The following is a 12,747-nucleotide window of genomic DNA, read 5'->3' as shown; positions in this document are numbered from 1 at the left end:
ACCAGTGCCGGTGGCATGTAAGAGAACTTTCCGTTTCGCGACCGTTGCCAGCACTGCCCCGTTTCGTGTCCGTTGCCAGCCTCGCCTGGCCCTCGTGCCGGTGGCACATAAAAAGCACCATCCGTTCGTGGCCGTTTGCCAGCTCTGTCTGGCACCAGTGCGGGTGGCACGTAAAAAGCACCCACTACACTCACGGAGTGGTTGGCGTTAGGAAGGGCATCCAGCCGTAGAAACACTGCCAGATTTGACTGGGCCTGATGAAGCCTTCTGGCTTCACAGACCCCAGTAGAACCGTCCAACCCATGCTAGCATGGAAAACGGACGCTAAATGATGATGATGATGATGATGATGAGTAACCTTGTATCTCTATTACAAGTCATCTGGGCTAGTTCTTCGATCACACCCAAGTTTCTCAAAGCCTGGCATAAAACCAGTGTCCTTCCTCACCCTCTCAAACACTAATAGTAATGCCCCATTTAGTCAAAGAGGTTTTTTCTTTCTTTCTTTTTTTTCTTTTTCCTTTCTTCCTGTTCTTTTCTTGCCTTGCAAACTATTTGGCAACCTCACTAGAGCTGGTGGCATGAAAAAAACATCCAGTACAATCTGTAAAGTGGTTGACATTAGGAAAGGGCATCCAGTTGCAGAAATCATGTGAAAGCTGACATCGAGGCTTAATGTGGACCTACAGCTTGCCAGATCTGTCAAACTGTTCAACCCATGCAAGCATGGAAAATGGACATTAAATATTGATGATGATATCATTTCATCAGTAAGAGAGACTCTAGCTGTTTAACATAAATGTCTCTCAACAAACATCCTACTATCTATAAATAAGGATTTAGGCTATAAACACTATATTTTAGAACAGCATACTAACATTAACCCTTTAGCATTCACATTATTTTGAATTAATCAGGTATTATTTTGCAGCTTGGAGATTTTCATGAGTTATCTTAATTTCATGAGGTAACTTACAATAGTATTGTGGGGTTGGTGTGAGAGGCTAAACCTGGTTGATTTGAATGTAAAACTTATAGATTATTTTGGTTAGATATGGGCAGTTTAAATAAAGTTTGACACATACTAACATGATGACTGTTATATGTAAATTTCTTCTTAGTGTTGGACAGGTTACTTTCGTATTTGACAATAACTAACCAAGACTATTCCAACACAAATTCATCATCATACATAGAATCTTATATAGAAAGGAAATCTCATACTTTTCACAGAAGTTGAATTTCTCTCATTGTTTTCAAACCACCACAAATCAAAACCAGTATGCCATCGCTGGTACCCATACCAGTGCTAATTCAGATACCAAAGCAAAACTACAACCAATGATTTTCAATTTTAGATTGTAAGTTCAGTCTGCAATGAACACAACTGTAGATGCAATGTTCAAGGAAAGCTCTCTCACAAAATTGAAATCAGTGGCACAAAGCTTTACTTTTATGACCTTGAGTGAACAGGCTGCAACCATATGTTAAATTAAGTCCTTACTTTTTGATATTCAGTATGTGCTGCATACAATCAGTACGTAAACTGACAGATGCATGGTAACAAGAGAAGTTCAACCTATATTCAAGTTGTCATTTCACTTGTTAGCCATTCTTATCCATTAATATTGTGCTCTACCTCCACACATTACATTGGTCATCATCTCCTCCCTCCTGCCATTGGACCACCAATTTATCTCTCCTCGTGCACTATGCCTGTTTCTCTCTCCCCTTTCTTCTGCATCCCAGCCAAATATGTCATCTCTCTTTAGTTCTTCCTCTGACAATTGTATCATCATTAATATCCTGTTACTGCTCCTTTATTCCATCCCACTACCTTCCCCATCTCATGCACCAGTAGCCATCCTTTAACCACAACCAACCTTTATATATACTGCCTACCTCCTCTCTGTCCCCACTCACTTTTACTCACTTCATACCTTGAGGTACCACCTGGACATCTCATCACCATTATCTATTTTTGTAGCCAGTACTGATTCATTCTCACTCTCTCTCCTAAATGTGAGTAGCCATGTAGCTCCTCTACAACAACCTGCTCTGTCCTACCCACTTCTCTCATACCTTAACCCTAACTCTAGCATAAAACCCCATTCCTTAGGTTTCGTAGTCTTACAAGCTGCATGGCCTTAATAGTGCCAGTGACACAAGAAAAGCAGTCAGTACACACTGTAAAGTGGTTGGCATAAGGAAGTGCATCCATTTATAGCAATCATGTCAAAGCAGATACTGGACCATGATGCAGTCCTTGAACCCATGGGATACTGTGAAACTATCCATCCATGCCAGCATAGAACATCATCATCATCATTATTTAACATCCGTTGTCCATGCTGGCATAGGTTGGACAGTTTGACTGGGCTGGCACACTGGAAGGCTCACACCACACACAAGTCTGATTTGGCATGGTTTTCTACGGCTGGATATAGAACATTAAATGATAATGATAATGATGATGATGATGATTTATGGCAAAGCTCATGACTAATGACACATTCTCCTGTTAACATTAGAGATGGCAGAAGACAGTGAACTGGCAGAATCGTTGCACACTAAGCAAAATGCTTAGCGGCATTTTATTTGTCTCTTTATGTTCTGAGTTCAAATTCCACTGGAGTTCAACTTTACTTTTCATCCTTTCGGGGTTGATAAAATAAGTACTAGTTGATCACTGGGGGATGATGTAATTGACTAGCACCCTCCCCCAAACTTGCTGGCCTTGTGCCAAAATGTGAAACCAACATTAGAGACGGCAGTCATAAGTCACAGAATAAGTGTTGAATATCTCACTGTTGTAATCCACAGTAGAGTATAAACCTTATATTCTCTTAACTATACACTCTATGCTTCATACAAACATTATGTTCTCTTAACTACCATATATACTCAAGTAATAGTCGATCTCATGTAAAAGTCAACCTCCTTATTTTTGGCCAAAAAATTGAGAATTTTCCATAGACCCAGTATAAAAGTTGACCCTAGTATTTCACAAACAACAGGACAACATTTGTGGGTCAAGGTACCGTATTATCCTGTACATAGAAATAACACTTACAAAATTGTGTGGCTACCTTACTGTAGCCTGCTCTATAGGTGGAATGCTTGGTGCTTATAATGGAATGCTCAGAGCTTATAGTAAAACACCATTTAATAGTGAGTACTACACATCTGTTGATGGGTGCTACATCACCATTACTAAAATGTATGCACAGGATATGCTGCAAGCCTGCATACACCTTCAGGCACAATAAACACATGAATCATACACTCGTTTACATGGTAAGAAATGTATTTCACAGACAGCACTATTGGCAAACACTGGCAAATGCCACTGTCCGAATTCATACAAACGCATGACTTTGGAAACCCTAAAAACATTCAATTAATTGCTAAAACTTTATATTTTACTAGGACACGTGTTTTGATGCATAGAATTGGTAATATTACTATAATTCATTATGTTTTTGTCTTTATTCACTTAGAGGTCAGTTGGGCTTCTGCTGCTGATACAGTAACTTGGATTCTCACTTGAATTTCAGCCCCTCAAAAGTAGTATTCATGTAATAGTCAACCCCATAAATTTGACCTTAAAAATAGTCTAAAAAATTCAACTTTTTCATAAGTATATACAGTATATACTATGTGCTTCATATAAACCTTATGTTCTCTTAACTATATACTATACATTTCATATAAATCTTATGTTCTCTTAACTATATACTATATGCTTTATGTTCCCTTAAATATATATAAACTTTATGTTCCCTTAAATATATACTATATGCTTTGCATAAACTTTATTTTTTCTTAACTATAAAACAAGGCTTTCCTTATACAACAGCTGGTAAAAAATATAACTAAATAGAACAGATAGAAAAATACTAAAAGAGACAGAGTAGATAACAATAAGTGAATATGTTACTAACCTTTTGTTCATGTAGTCCATGCGAGGTACCAGCAGCAATAGATTCAAATGTTTTATCAGTTCTATTTGATGTCTGCTGTTTATTTTGAGTACTAAGATATGACAAAATATTAGCATATTTCCCAGGATTCAGTTTACTACTGGAATGATCTTTTGATTGATTAGACTTCTTCGGGGAACTAGAAGAAATCTTATTTTTAGAATTAGATTTTTTCTTGCCAGATGCAGAGCTTTCTGTAGATCTTCTCTTAGGCTTCTTTCCTTGGATATTAGAAATGTTTTTTTTCTTGACTATCTTCTCCACTTCTTCGTCACTACTCAAATTAAATACTGTAAGGGATGATTTGCGTGATAAATTTTTCTTTGAGCTTTTACTTGCAGACTCTCTTGAAACATGACTAACAGAAACATTTTGTCCTTTAGAAACATTAACTTTCTTCTGATCAGTTGAGTGTTCAGAGTCTCTAGATGAAATTTTCTTTTTACTTGGAGATTGTTTAGTACGAGTAACATTTGGTGAAGACGAATCATCTTTTGGTAGGCTATGACTTCTTTGACCAAGCCTCGAACCAGATTGTTGTTTGGGTTTAGCACCCGAATTATTACGAGATGGAGTAATATTACTTTTCTGTCTTTTGCTATTAGCTTTACTGGATTTTGTTTTGTTAGTGCTTCTAGAGTAATTACTAGAAGATTGGGAATATGCAGCTTCTACAGATTGTTCTCTATTTGTCTGTAATTTACTGGATTTGGGAGGATTAGATAAGTAATCTTCAGAACTTCTCGATTTTTGTAATTTTCTTTTAACACTGCCTTTCTCACTTACAGTATCTCGTACGGAAGTTTGTTCAGAAAGAACTGAAGGGGACCTGCGAGTATTTCTAGAACTTGTTGATTGAATCTTTGCCTGCTGACTTTTTGAAGCTGTGAGTGTTTGATCCGAGACTTTTAATTTCTCTTTTTTAGACAATTGCTTTGACTTATTCTCTTTGTGGAGTGATTTATTACTGTGATGACTGATGTTAGTCTCTTGATATGACTTTGCAATTCTATTCTTAGATCTATTTTTATTTTTGATAACTTCCTTCCCAGAATTTTGTAAATGATGAATACTAGCAATAGAGGTGGTTTTATTTTGTTTCCATTTTGTCAGCAATGGTCTTTTTATTTTTGCACTGCTTTTGGTAATGTTTTGCTTTGGTGTAGCTATTGGTGCAAAATGTGATTCTTCAATGCGTTTTAAATTCTTTGCTGTTCTTACTGACACAGGCTCAATGCAAGAAATCTCCAGGTATTTTTTCTGCACTTTTGATTTAGCTTAAAGACAAAAATAAAATTTAAAATAAGCATTTGAAAAATAAAGAAGTAAATAGTTTAAAATCAAAAATAATATTTTTAAATATTTGTAAAACATTTTCAAATAATTTAATATACATTTAATAAAATGTTTCATATAAAATTGATTAAAACAACTGACAAGTCTACAAGCAGTACAGGATAACTTACAAGACTGTAAAAATGATTTTTCTTTTTTTCTGACATAAATATATGGAAGACTATATCTAATAAAGACAAAGAAAAAACCCTGAAGATTTGAACATAATTGTCATTTTTTTCTCTATGCTGACTTGGGTTGGATGGGTCTTAGATGATCTCAACAAAATCTGGGCACATTTTATCATGCCACCAGCATTAGATGGGTTAGCTGAGGCAGGATTAGAAAGTTCCTTCTAACTGCTTTTGTTTTGTTTTGTTTCTTTTTAATACAAAGTTACTGCTCTCCTAGATGTGTTTCTTGCACTGCAGTTTGTGAGGTCCACATCTCTACCATTCAGTAAACATCAAATTATTATTATTATTATTATTATTATAATTCTGATATTGCATCATGGTTGTAAATGAGCATCACCTTCATACAAAAGAGGTTGTTTATTTCCAGTCTTCAATGAAAAACATGTCTGCCATGGAAAAATATTACCTTGCTTGGAAACAGGTGAAGTTTGGTGACATGAAACAGTGGACATTAAATGATGGTGATGATAATTATGATGATGGAAAAAAAGCAAAATAAAATATGGCCTAATCTTAGGTCAGCCCAAACTGAGACCTGAGGTGTCTACCCATGACTTTCATATATTTTTAGATGTATCTAGAACTACATTATCTAATAGAATCATTCCTTATTTAAGACTGAAGGGCATGATCTGAAGGAAATTTGGCTGTTATTTCAAGTACACAAAGCAACCACGGAGAAGCTCTCTTATTTACTCCAAAGGATGTTATGTGCATAAATGTACAGCATATCTGTGTGCCTTTCTATAGAATAGAAGCTAGTTAACAATAGAATGATAGATTTGAAGGAGATTTGGCTGGTCTTTCTAACAGGTTAAACACTCCAGAGAGGCTCTTTAATGAATCACAATGCAATGTATGTTTATTGCATGTTTGTGAGTATATCTTTAGAATATATACTATTTTAGAACAGAATGATAAATTATTTTCTTGATACAAGTATCTTAACAGTAGCATTTCATATCTTCAGAAACACATGCATGAATACACGTATGTACACTGGTTCCTGCATGACAATACAATCAAATCATGAACCATGAAGTCAGTATCTATGTAATCACTCAATCTGCAAGAAACAGCAACTGTAGACCCTTGTATCAAACACTACCCTCATAAAAAGAAAAAAAAAAAGAAGACTACATTGGTTACTGTAGTCGGGAGAGACATGGATGGAACACCCTTAATAATAGGTCTGTTCAAGCAAGACTGACTGGGGGCTTAGCAATAATCGTTTTTTTCATTCAAATTGTTTTTAATTAATCATGCATTATCTCATAGCTTTGAAATTTTGATTATGTGATTGTATATTTTTAGAATGGCATTGAACAGTAGGTGTGATAGGCTGGATCTGGCTAGTTAGAACCTAAAACAGGAAGCATATTTAGGCTGGATATGGCAGGTTTAAATGTTAGTCTTTGATTTCACATGCAAAACAAAAATTCCAAGAAAAAAAAGAGCAACATATCAAAACAAAATATTTACATTTACCGTAAGGCGTGTCTCTTGGGCTAGAAGCCCAAATTGGAGGTGGTAAGTCAAAAACATTCTCATTAGATTTCTGTGCAGAGTTCTCTGCTTTTGGGTCAACATTTTGTGCTTTTCTCTGAAAAAGTAAAAATGAAGAGAGATGAAAATATAAACTAAAAAAAAAAATTATATGTGATGTGCATTGAATACAAAGATAAGGTGTACCTTTGTTCAGTTAACACCTATTTTTTGTTTGTTTTGGGGTTTTTTTTCCTTTGTAAGCATGGGTTAAGATGGAGTTGTATTTTAGATTTTAGGCTTGATCCTCTCCTTGTCACCAACTCTTACCTATTTTTCAAAAGATTCTATATGTTTTCAAAAGCACACAGCAACTACTCAATATTTCAGCTAGGAATGTCAACAGCGCCACTTCAATCAAATGGCGACAAGCATGAAATATACAAATAGACACAAATTTGTACACACACACACACACAATCACTCATACATATGCATCATTATCATCATTTTAATGCCTATTTTTCCATGCTTGTAAGGATCATGTACCTCTACAGACACAAGCAGTACAAGGACCACATGTTTCCATAGAAGAGTACAAAGAAATAACACCACGTGTATGATGATGACATTCATTGACAACTTTTGTGCAATTTCAGGACAAAAAGACACAAACACATACGTGTTACACACACACATCTCATTATCTTTTACTTGTTTCATGCGGTCATGCTGGAGCGTCACCTTGAAGAATTTTTAGTCGAATGAATCAACCCCAGTACTTGTATATCCAGATCCCCGGTCGAACCGTCCAACCCATGCTAGCATGGAGAACGGATGTTAAACGATGATGATGATGATGATGATATATATATATATATATGGCTGGAGCTTGGTGCAGCCATCTGGTTCGCCAGCCCACAGTCAAACCGTCCAACTCATGCTAGCATGGAAAGCGGACGTTAAGCGATGATGATGATGATATATAGATATATATATATATATATATATATATATATATATATATATTATCCTGGTACTTATTCTACCAGTTCTTTTTGCTGAACTGCTAAGTTATGGGGATATAAACAACCAACACCAGTTGTCAAACAATGGTGGGAGACAAACACAGACACAAACACACATATGAAAGACTTCTTTCAATTTCCCTCTACCAAATCTACTTACAAGGCTTTGGGTTGGCCTGAGGCTATAGCAGAAGACACTTGCCCAAGGTGTCACACAGTGGGACTGAACCAGGAGCCATTTGGTTGGGAAGCAAACTTATTACCACACAGCCATGCTTGTACCTACATACGTGTGTGTGTGTACATACAACAGTGTTCTTTCCATGCACTCACAAGGCTTTGGTTGGTCCAGGGCTATAGTAGAAGACACTTGCCTAAGGTACCATGCAGCAGGACTGAATCTGAAATCACATGATTGGGTTGCAAAATGAACTTCTCAACTACACAGTCACTCATGGTGTTGCCATTCAATCTGTTTATCAACAATCATCATTCTGTTGTTTATCACTCTCACTCACTTCTCAGTTACTTTCTCTTTTATCACCCTCTCCTTCCTATTTCCCTGGCTTTCTCCAATCTCAGTTTCGTTCTGGTCTTCTTCCATCACTCACTCACTCAACCATGTTGTTTCTATTCTATCTCCTTACAACAAGCATCACAGCATCTCTCTCTCTCTCTCTCTCTCTCTCTCTCTCTCTCTCTCTCTTCTAGCACCTTCTTGCTCTGGCTCCCTTCCTACCCTATAGTGGGGGAAGGCAAAAGGGAAAGAATGAATGCGGACAACAGAGAAAAGAGAGGATTCTCAGTCTTTTCGGGTTGCCAAAAGTAAGATAAAATGTTTGGTGCCAGGGAATGAATGAACAGAGATGACATAGATACAGAGATCTCTGGCTTTGTTGGACACAAGACAGACTAACTGGAATGTTATGACAATAAAATGCACTCAATATACTCTAAAAATGATTAGCAACTTGAGGGCAGCCAATTGTAGAAACCATGCCAAAAAATGTGATGTAGGAGCAAAACATGATCTCAAACTCATCTAGAAGAGGAGTAATTCCAAATAAGATTTGACTCATGGCAACATAGACAAATGGACATGATGATGATGATAGGTTGTCAAGGTTGAAATAACTAATAGTTATGAATTTTGATTAAAAATATAGAATATTTCACAAACCTTATTCGGAGATGTTTTCTTAGTAGGAGAAGTAAACTTAAATTCTCTTTTAGCAACCATCCGTTTTCTGTAATAAGATAAATGTTAAAGAAATAAAACTAGAAATTTGAAATTTTGACAGTCAGGAGAGAGCATTCTGCTTGAAGACATCTTTCACATCTCAGATGATAGTCTTACAGTTACAGTGCTAGATAAGAGCTGTCCAGTTGTAGGAGTGGGTGATTTTTCTACAAGCATTGTAAGAGGAAGAATATTTTGCCATAGATAGCAGTGACCAGTCAACTGATTTCTATAAGGATCATTGTGCAGTGTTAGCATAGGTGCCATCTATCATTGTAGTAAAGGGATCCATCTAAGAACTAAATCAGTGTGAGATGTAAATGACCAGCAGGGAATGGATGCAATTCTATATTTATACAATAAGTTCTTTAGGGTTGGTACCTCAATAAAACACCATAACCATTTTTTCTTTTTGTTAAAAGGAATAGTTGATACATAACATGATTTAAAACCACTTTCTGACCTATGGGAGCCTTACAGATTCCATTGTTACAACATTAAAAATAGGCAGTTTAAGAATAACGTTGTCTTTTTATAAACACTGCTCCAATGACCCCTTGCCTTGAGAGGCAGCCTTATAAGTTAGCACAAAATCCAAAGGCTTTTTCTCTTCAGTTCAGGACTTGGTCCCTTTCCCAGTGAGTATAAGATTTCAAGATGCCCATTTGAAGTCATTGATATCTAGCTGGGCTACTCACTGGATCAATGAGCACAGTGGTTAGCCACAACTCATGAGTCTGTATCCTTATCAGATTGTCTGGTTAAACAGTCAACTTTACATTATTTACTTCCAAACAACCCAAAACCTTTGATACATAGAACTGGTCACAGATTTACCAGTTCTATGCTACCAATCTTCAGTGTCTTATTGTTGCTACACACATTTAAGCAAAAAAAAAAACACTTGGCAGATTGGTAAAACTCGTTTACTAATATGCTAAAACCACTCATAGATGTGCTGTTTCTTTCCTCTACTTCTCCTACATCTCTTCCTCTTCGCCCTTTTCAAGCCTAGCAAGGCTCATGGGCCCGGTTTCCGTGGTGTATGTGTTCCCCCCAGCTGGACGGGATGCCAGTCCATCGCAGTGTTACTCAAGAAACAGGAAGAGAGTGAGAGAAAGTTGTGGTGAAAGAATACAACAGGGGTCGCCAACACCCCCTGCTGGAGCCTCGTAGAGCTTTTAGGTATTTTCACTCAATAAACTTGTCATCTATGCAATAAGTGCGAAAGATTGTTTTAACTGGTATATCACACATATTGAGAAGAGTATTGTCGCTGTGAGAATGATTACAACCCATGTCATTTTTTTTCATTCGCATAACTTTGTAAATAACAATCTGGTGTGTTTATTCTAACGGCCTATCAATGTATACAGTGAGTTTCTTTGTCCTAGGTCTCTGGAAGACAGTCAGCAAAAAAAAAATAGGAACAAAATTGAAAGAAGAAAAAAACATGATAATAATCTTTTCTACTATATGCACAAGGCCTGAAATTTTGGGAGGAGGGGTCAGTCGATTACATCAACCCCAGTACTCAACTGATATTTATTTTATCAACCCTGAAAGGATGAAGGCAAAGTCAACCATGGCATAATTTGAACTCAGAATGTAAGGACAGATGAAATGCTGCTAAGCATGTTGCCTGGCATACTAACAATTCTACCAGCTCACCACCTCAATAATAATAATAATAATAATATAATAATAATAATAATAATAATCCTTTCTACGATAGGCACAAGGCCTGAAATTTGGGGGCAAGGTGCTAGTTGATTACATCAACCACAGAGCTCAACTAGTACCTATTTTATCCACTTTTAAAGGATAAAAAGGCAAAGATGGTCTTGGTGATATTTGAACTCATAGCACAAAGTTGGAATTTATAATGGTTCCAAATTTTGGTACAAGACCAGCAATTTTAGAGAAGGAGGTTAATCAATTACATCACCTCCACCCTCCACCCACTCCCAGTACATGACTGGTACTTTATTATATTCCTAAAAGAATGAAAGGCAAAGTTGACATCTGTGGAATTTTGAACTCAGAAAATAAAGAGCAAGAATGAACACCACAAGGCATTTTGTATATGTTCTAACCCAGCGGTTCCCAACCTTTTCACAGTGGCTCCCAACCCTTTTATTTAAATGAGTTTTCCCACTGACCCCTTTTAATATGCTAATCCTTATATATGTATATATATATATATATATATATATGAAATTTTGAATTTAGTTCATGGACCACCAAGGGTCTGTGGACCCCAGGTTGGGAACCATTGTTCTAACCAATCCATAATACAGGTCAAGCAAAATTTTACCAACAGAATATTACAAATCCATATGAAACCCTAAGAATTTCGTAGCTTACTACACGAACAATAAACTTACACATATCCTGAATAAAAGACAGGAATTAGCGGTGAGATGTAAGCATTTTTTTAATGTCATAATCCAATAGATATTTAACAGACGAATTATATAGTTTCAGTTTCAGGTGTAACTACACAATTATGTCCCCACTCTGACTTTGTTTCCTCATAGCTTTCTGAAAAATTTAATGTTTTTTAATAAAATTTTCTACAAAAACTTTTCATAGATTAAAATTACATTGGAAATTGTTGTGAAAATTTTTGTTGAAGTGGATTGAGAGTGGTTTTGAATAATTCACATGCCTTCACTTTGTTTCCTAATAATTTTCTGGAAATACGTATTTTCTACAAATGGCTTTTAGATGGTGTAGATTATGATTATATTGGAATTTGTTGAGAAAAAAATGTCAAGGGGGTGGATATCGGCGGTACCTCGACTTTTTTTTTTCCTCATACGTTTTGATAGATTGGAATTATATCGAAAAAAAAATACCTATAAGAATTATTCTACCCTTTCCCTTCTGGAATTCGTTAAATGGATATTTTTTTAATAGAATGAAATTTTCCAGAAAAACCGGTATGACTTGAAAACAAAAAAAAATATTAAATCACACGCTTTTCCTTCTGAAAATATTTTCAAATCTTTTTATTTTTATTTTTTTTTAATGAAATAGGGATTGCGAAAAAAAATAGGTCCAAATCGGTTTAGATGGGGTGGGGAGGGGAGGGGACAAAAAATCATAACTTTTCGCAAAATTTTTTTTCGTAAAAAGCTTCCTCCATCATTTTGTAGGCGGTAGTAAAAAAAAGGACCCCACCCCTGTCAAAACGGAGAAGATCCAACTTAGTGGGCATCCTGATTGGGAACACTGCAAAAAATTATCAGCGATGAATTTGTTGGTGTGGGTGTTTGATTATTTTCCAGGCCTGGAAAATTTCAAAATGTTTTTTAAAAAAAAATATTCATTTACCGAGTTCCAGAAAGGAAAGGATGAAATGGTCTTCAAAAGTACTTTGTTTTCAATATTTATAACCTACAGCATCAAAACACGAGAAAACAAAATCGAACAGTATGAATTATCCGAAACTCTTTTCGCCCCGACTTCTTCAA

At 36.1% G+C, this 12,747-nt stretch overlaps 1 protein-coding gene across 3 annotated transcripts in view; it reads right to left on the bottom strand.

The window, feature by feature from the left end:
• The window catches only part of LOC115213109 (claspin-like), a 43,040-nt gene that overhangs the window by 27,407 nt on the left and 2,886 nt on the right, over window positions 1–12,747 (bottom strand). For 2 of the 3 annotated variants that reach the window (XM_036503866.1, XM_029782036.2), the window contains exons 2-4: window positions 9,209–9,275; window positions 6,998–7,118; window positions 3,945–5,260 (exon numbers count right to left, since the gene is read on the bottom strand). In XM_036503866.1, coding sequence (XP_036359759.1) covers window positions 3,945–5,260; window positions 6,998–7,118; window positions 9,209–9,275 — 1,504 coding nt within the window. The remainder of the gene's footprint in view (window positions 1–3,944; window positions 5,261–6,997; window positions 7,119–9,208; window positions 9,276–12,747) is intronic. The other variant, XM_036503867.1, reaches the window with a different exon arrangement.

The sequence above is a fragment of the Octopus sinensis genome, linkage group LG6 (assembly GCF_006345805.1).
Source record: "Octopus sinensis linkage group LG6, ASM634580v1, whole genome shotgun sequence".
Classification (NCBI taxonomy): domain Eukaryota; kingdom Metazoa; phylum Mollusca; class Cephalopoda; order Octopoda; family Octopodidae; genus Octopus; species Octopus sinensis.
This window is presented reverse-complemented; position numbering and strand designations above follow the sequence as displayed.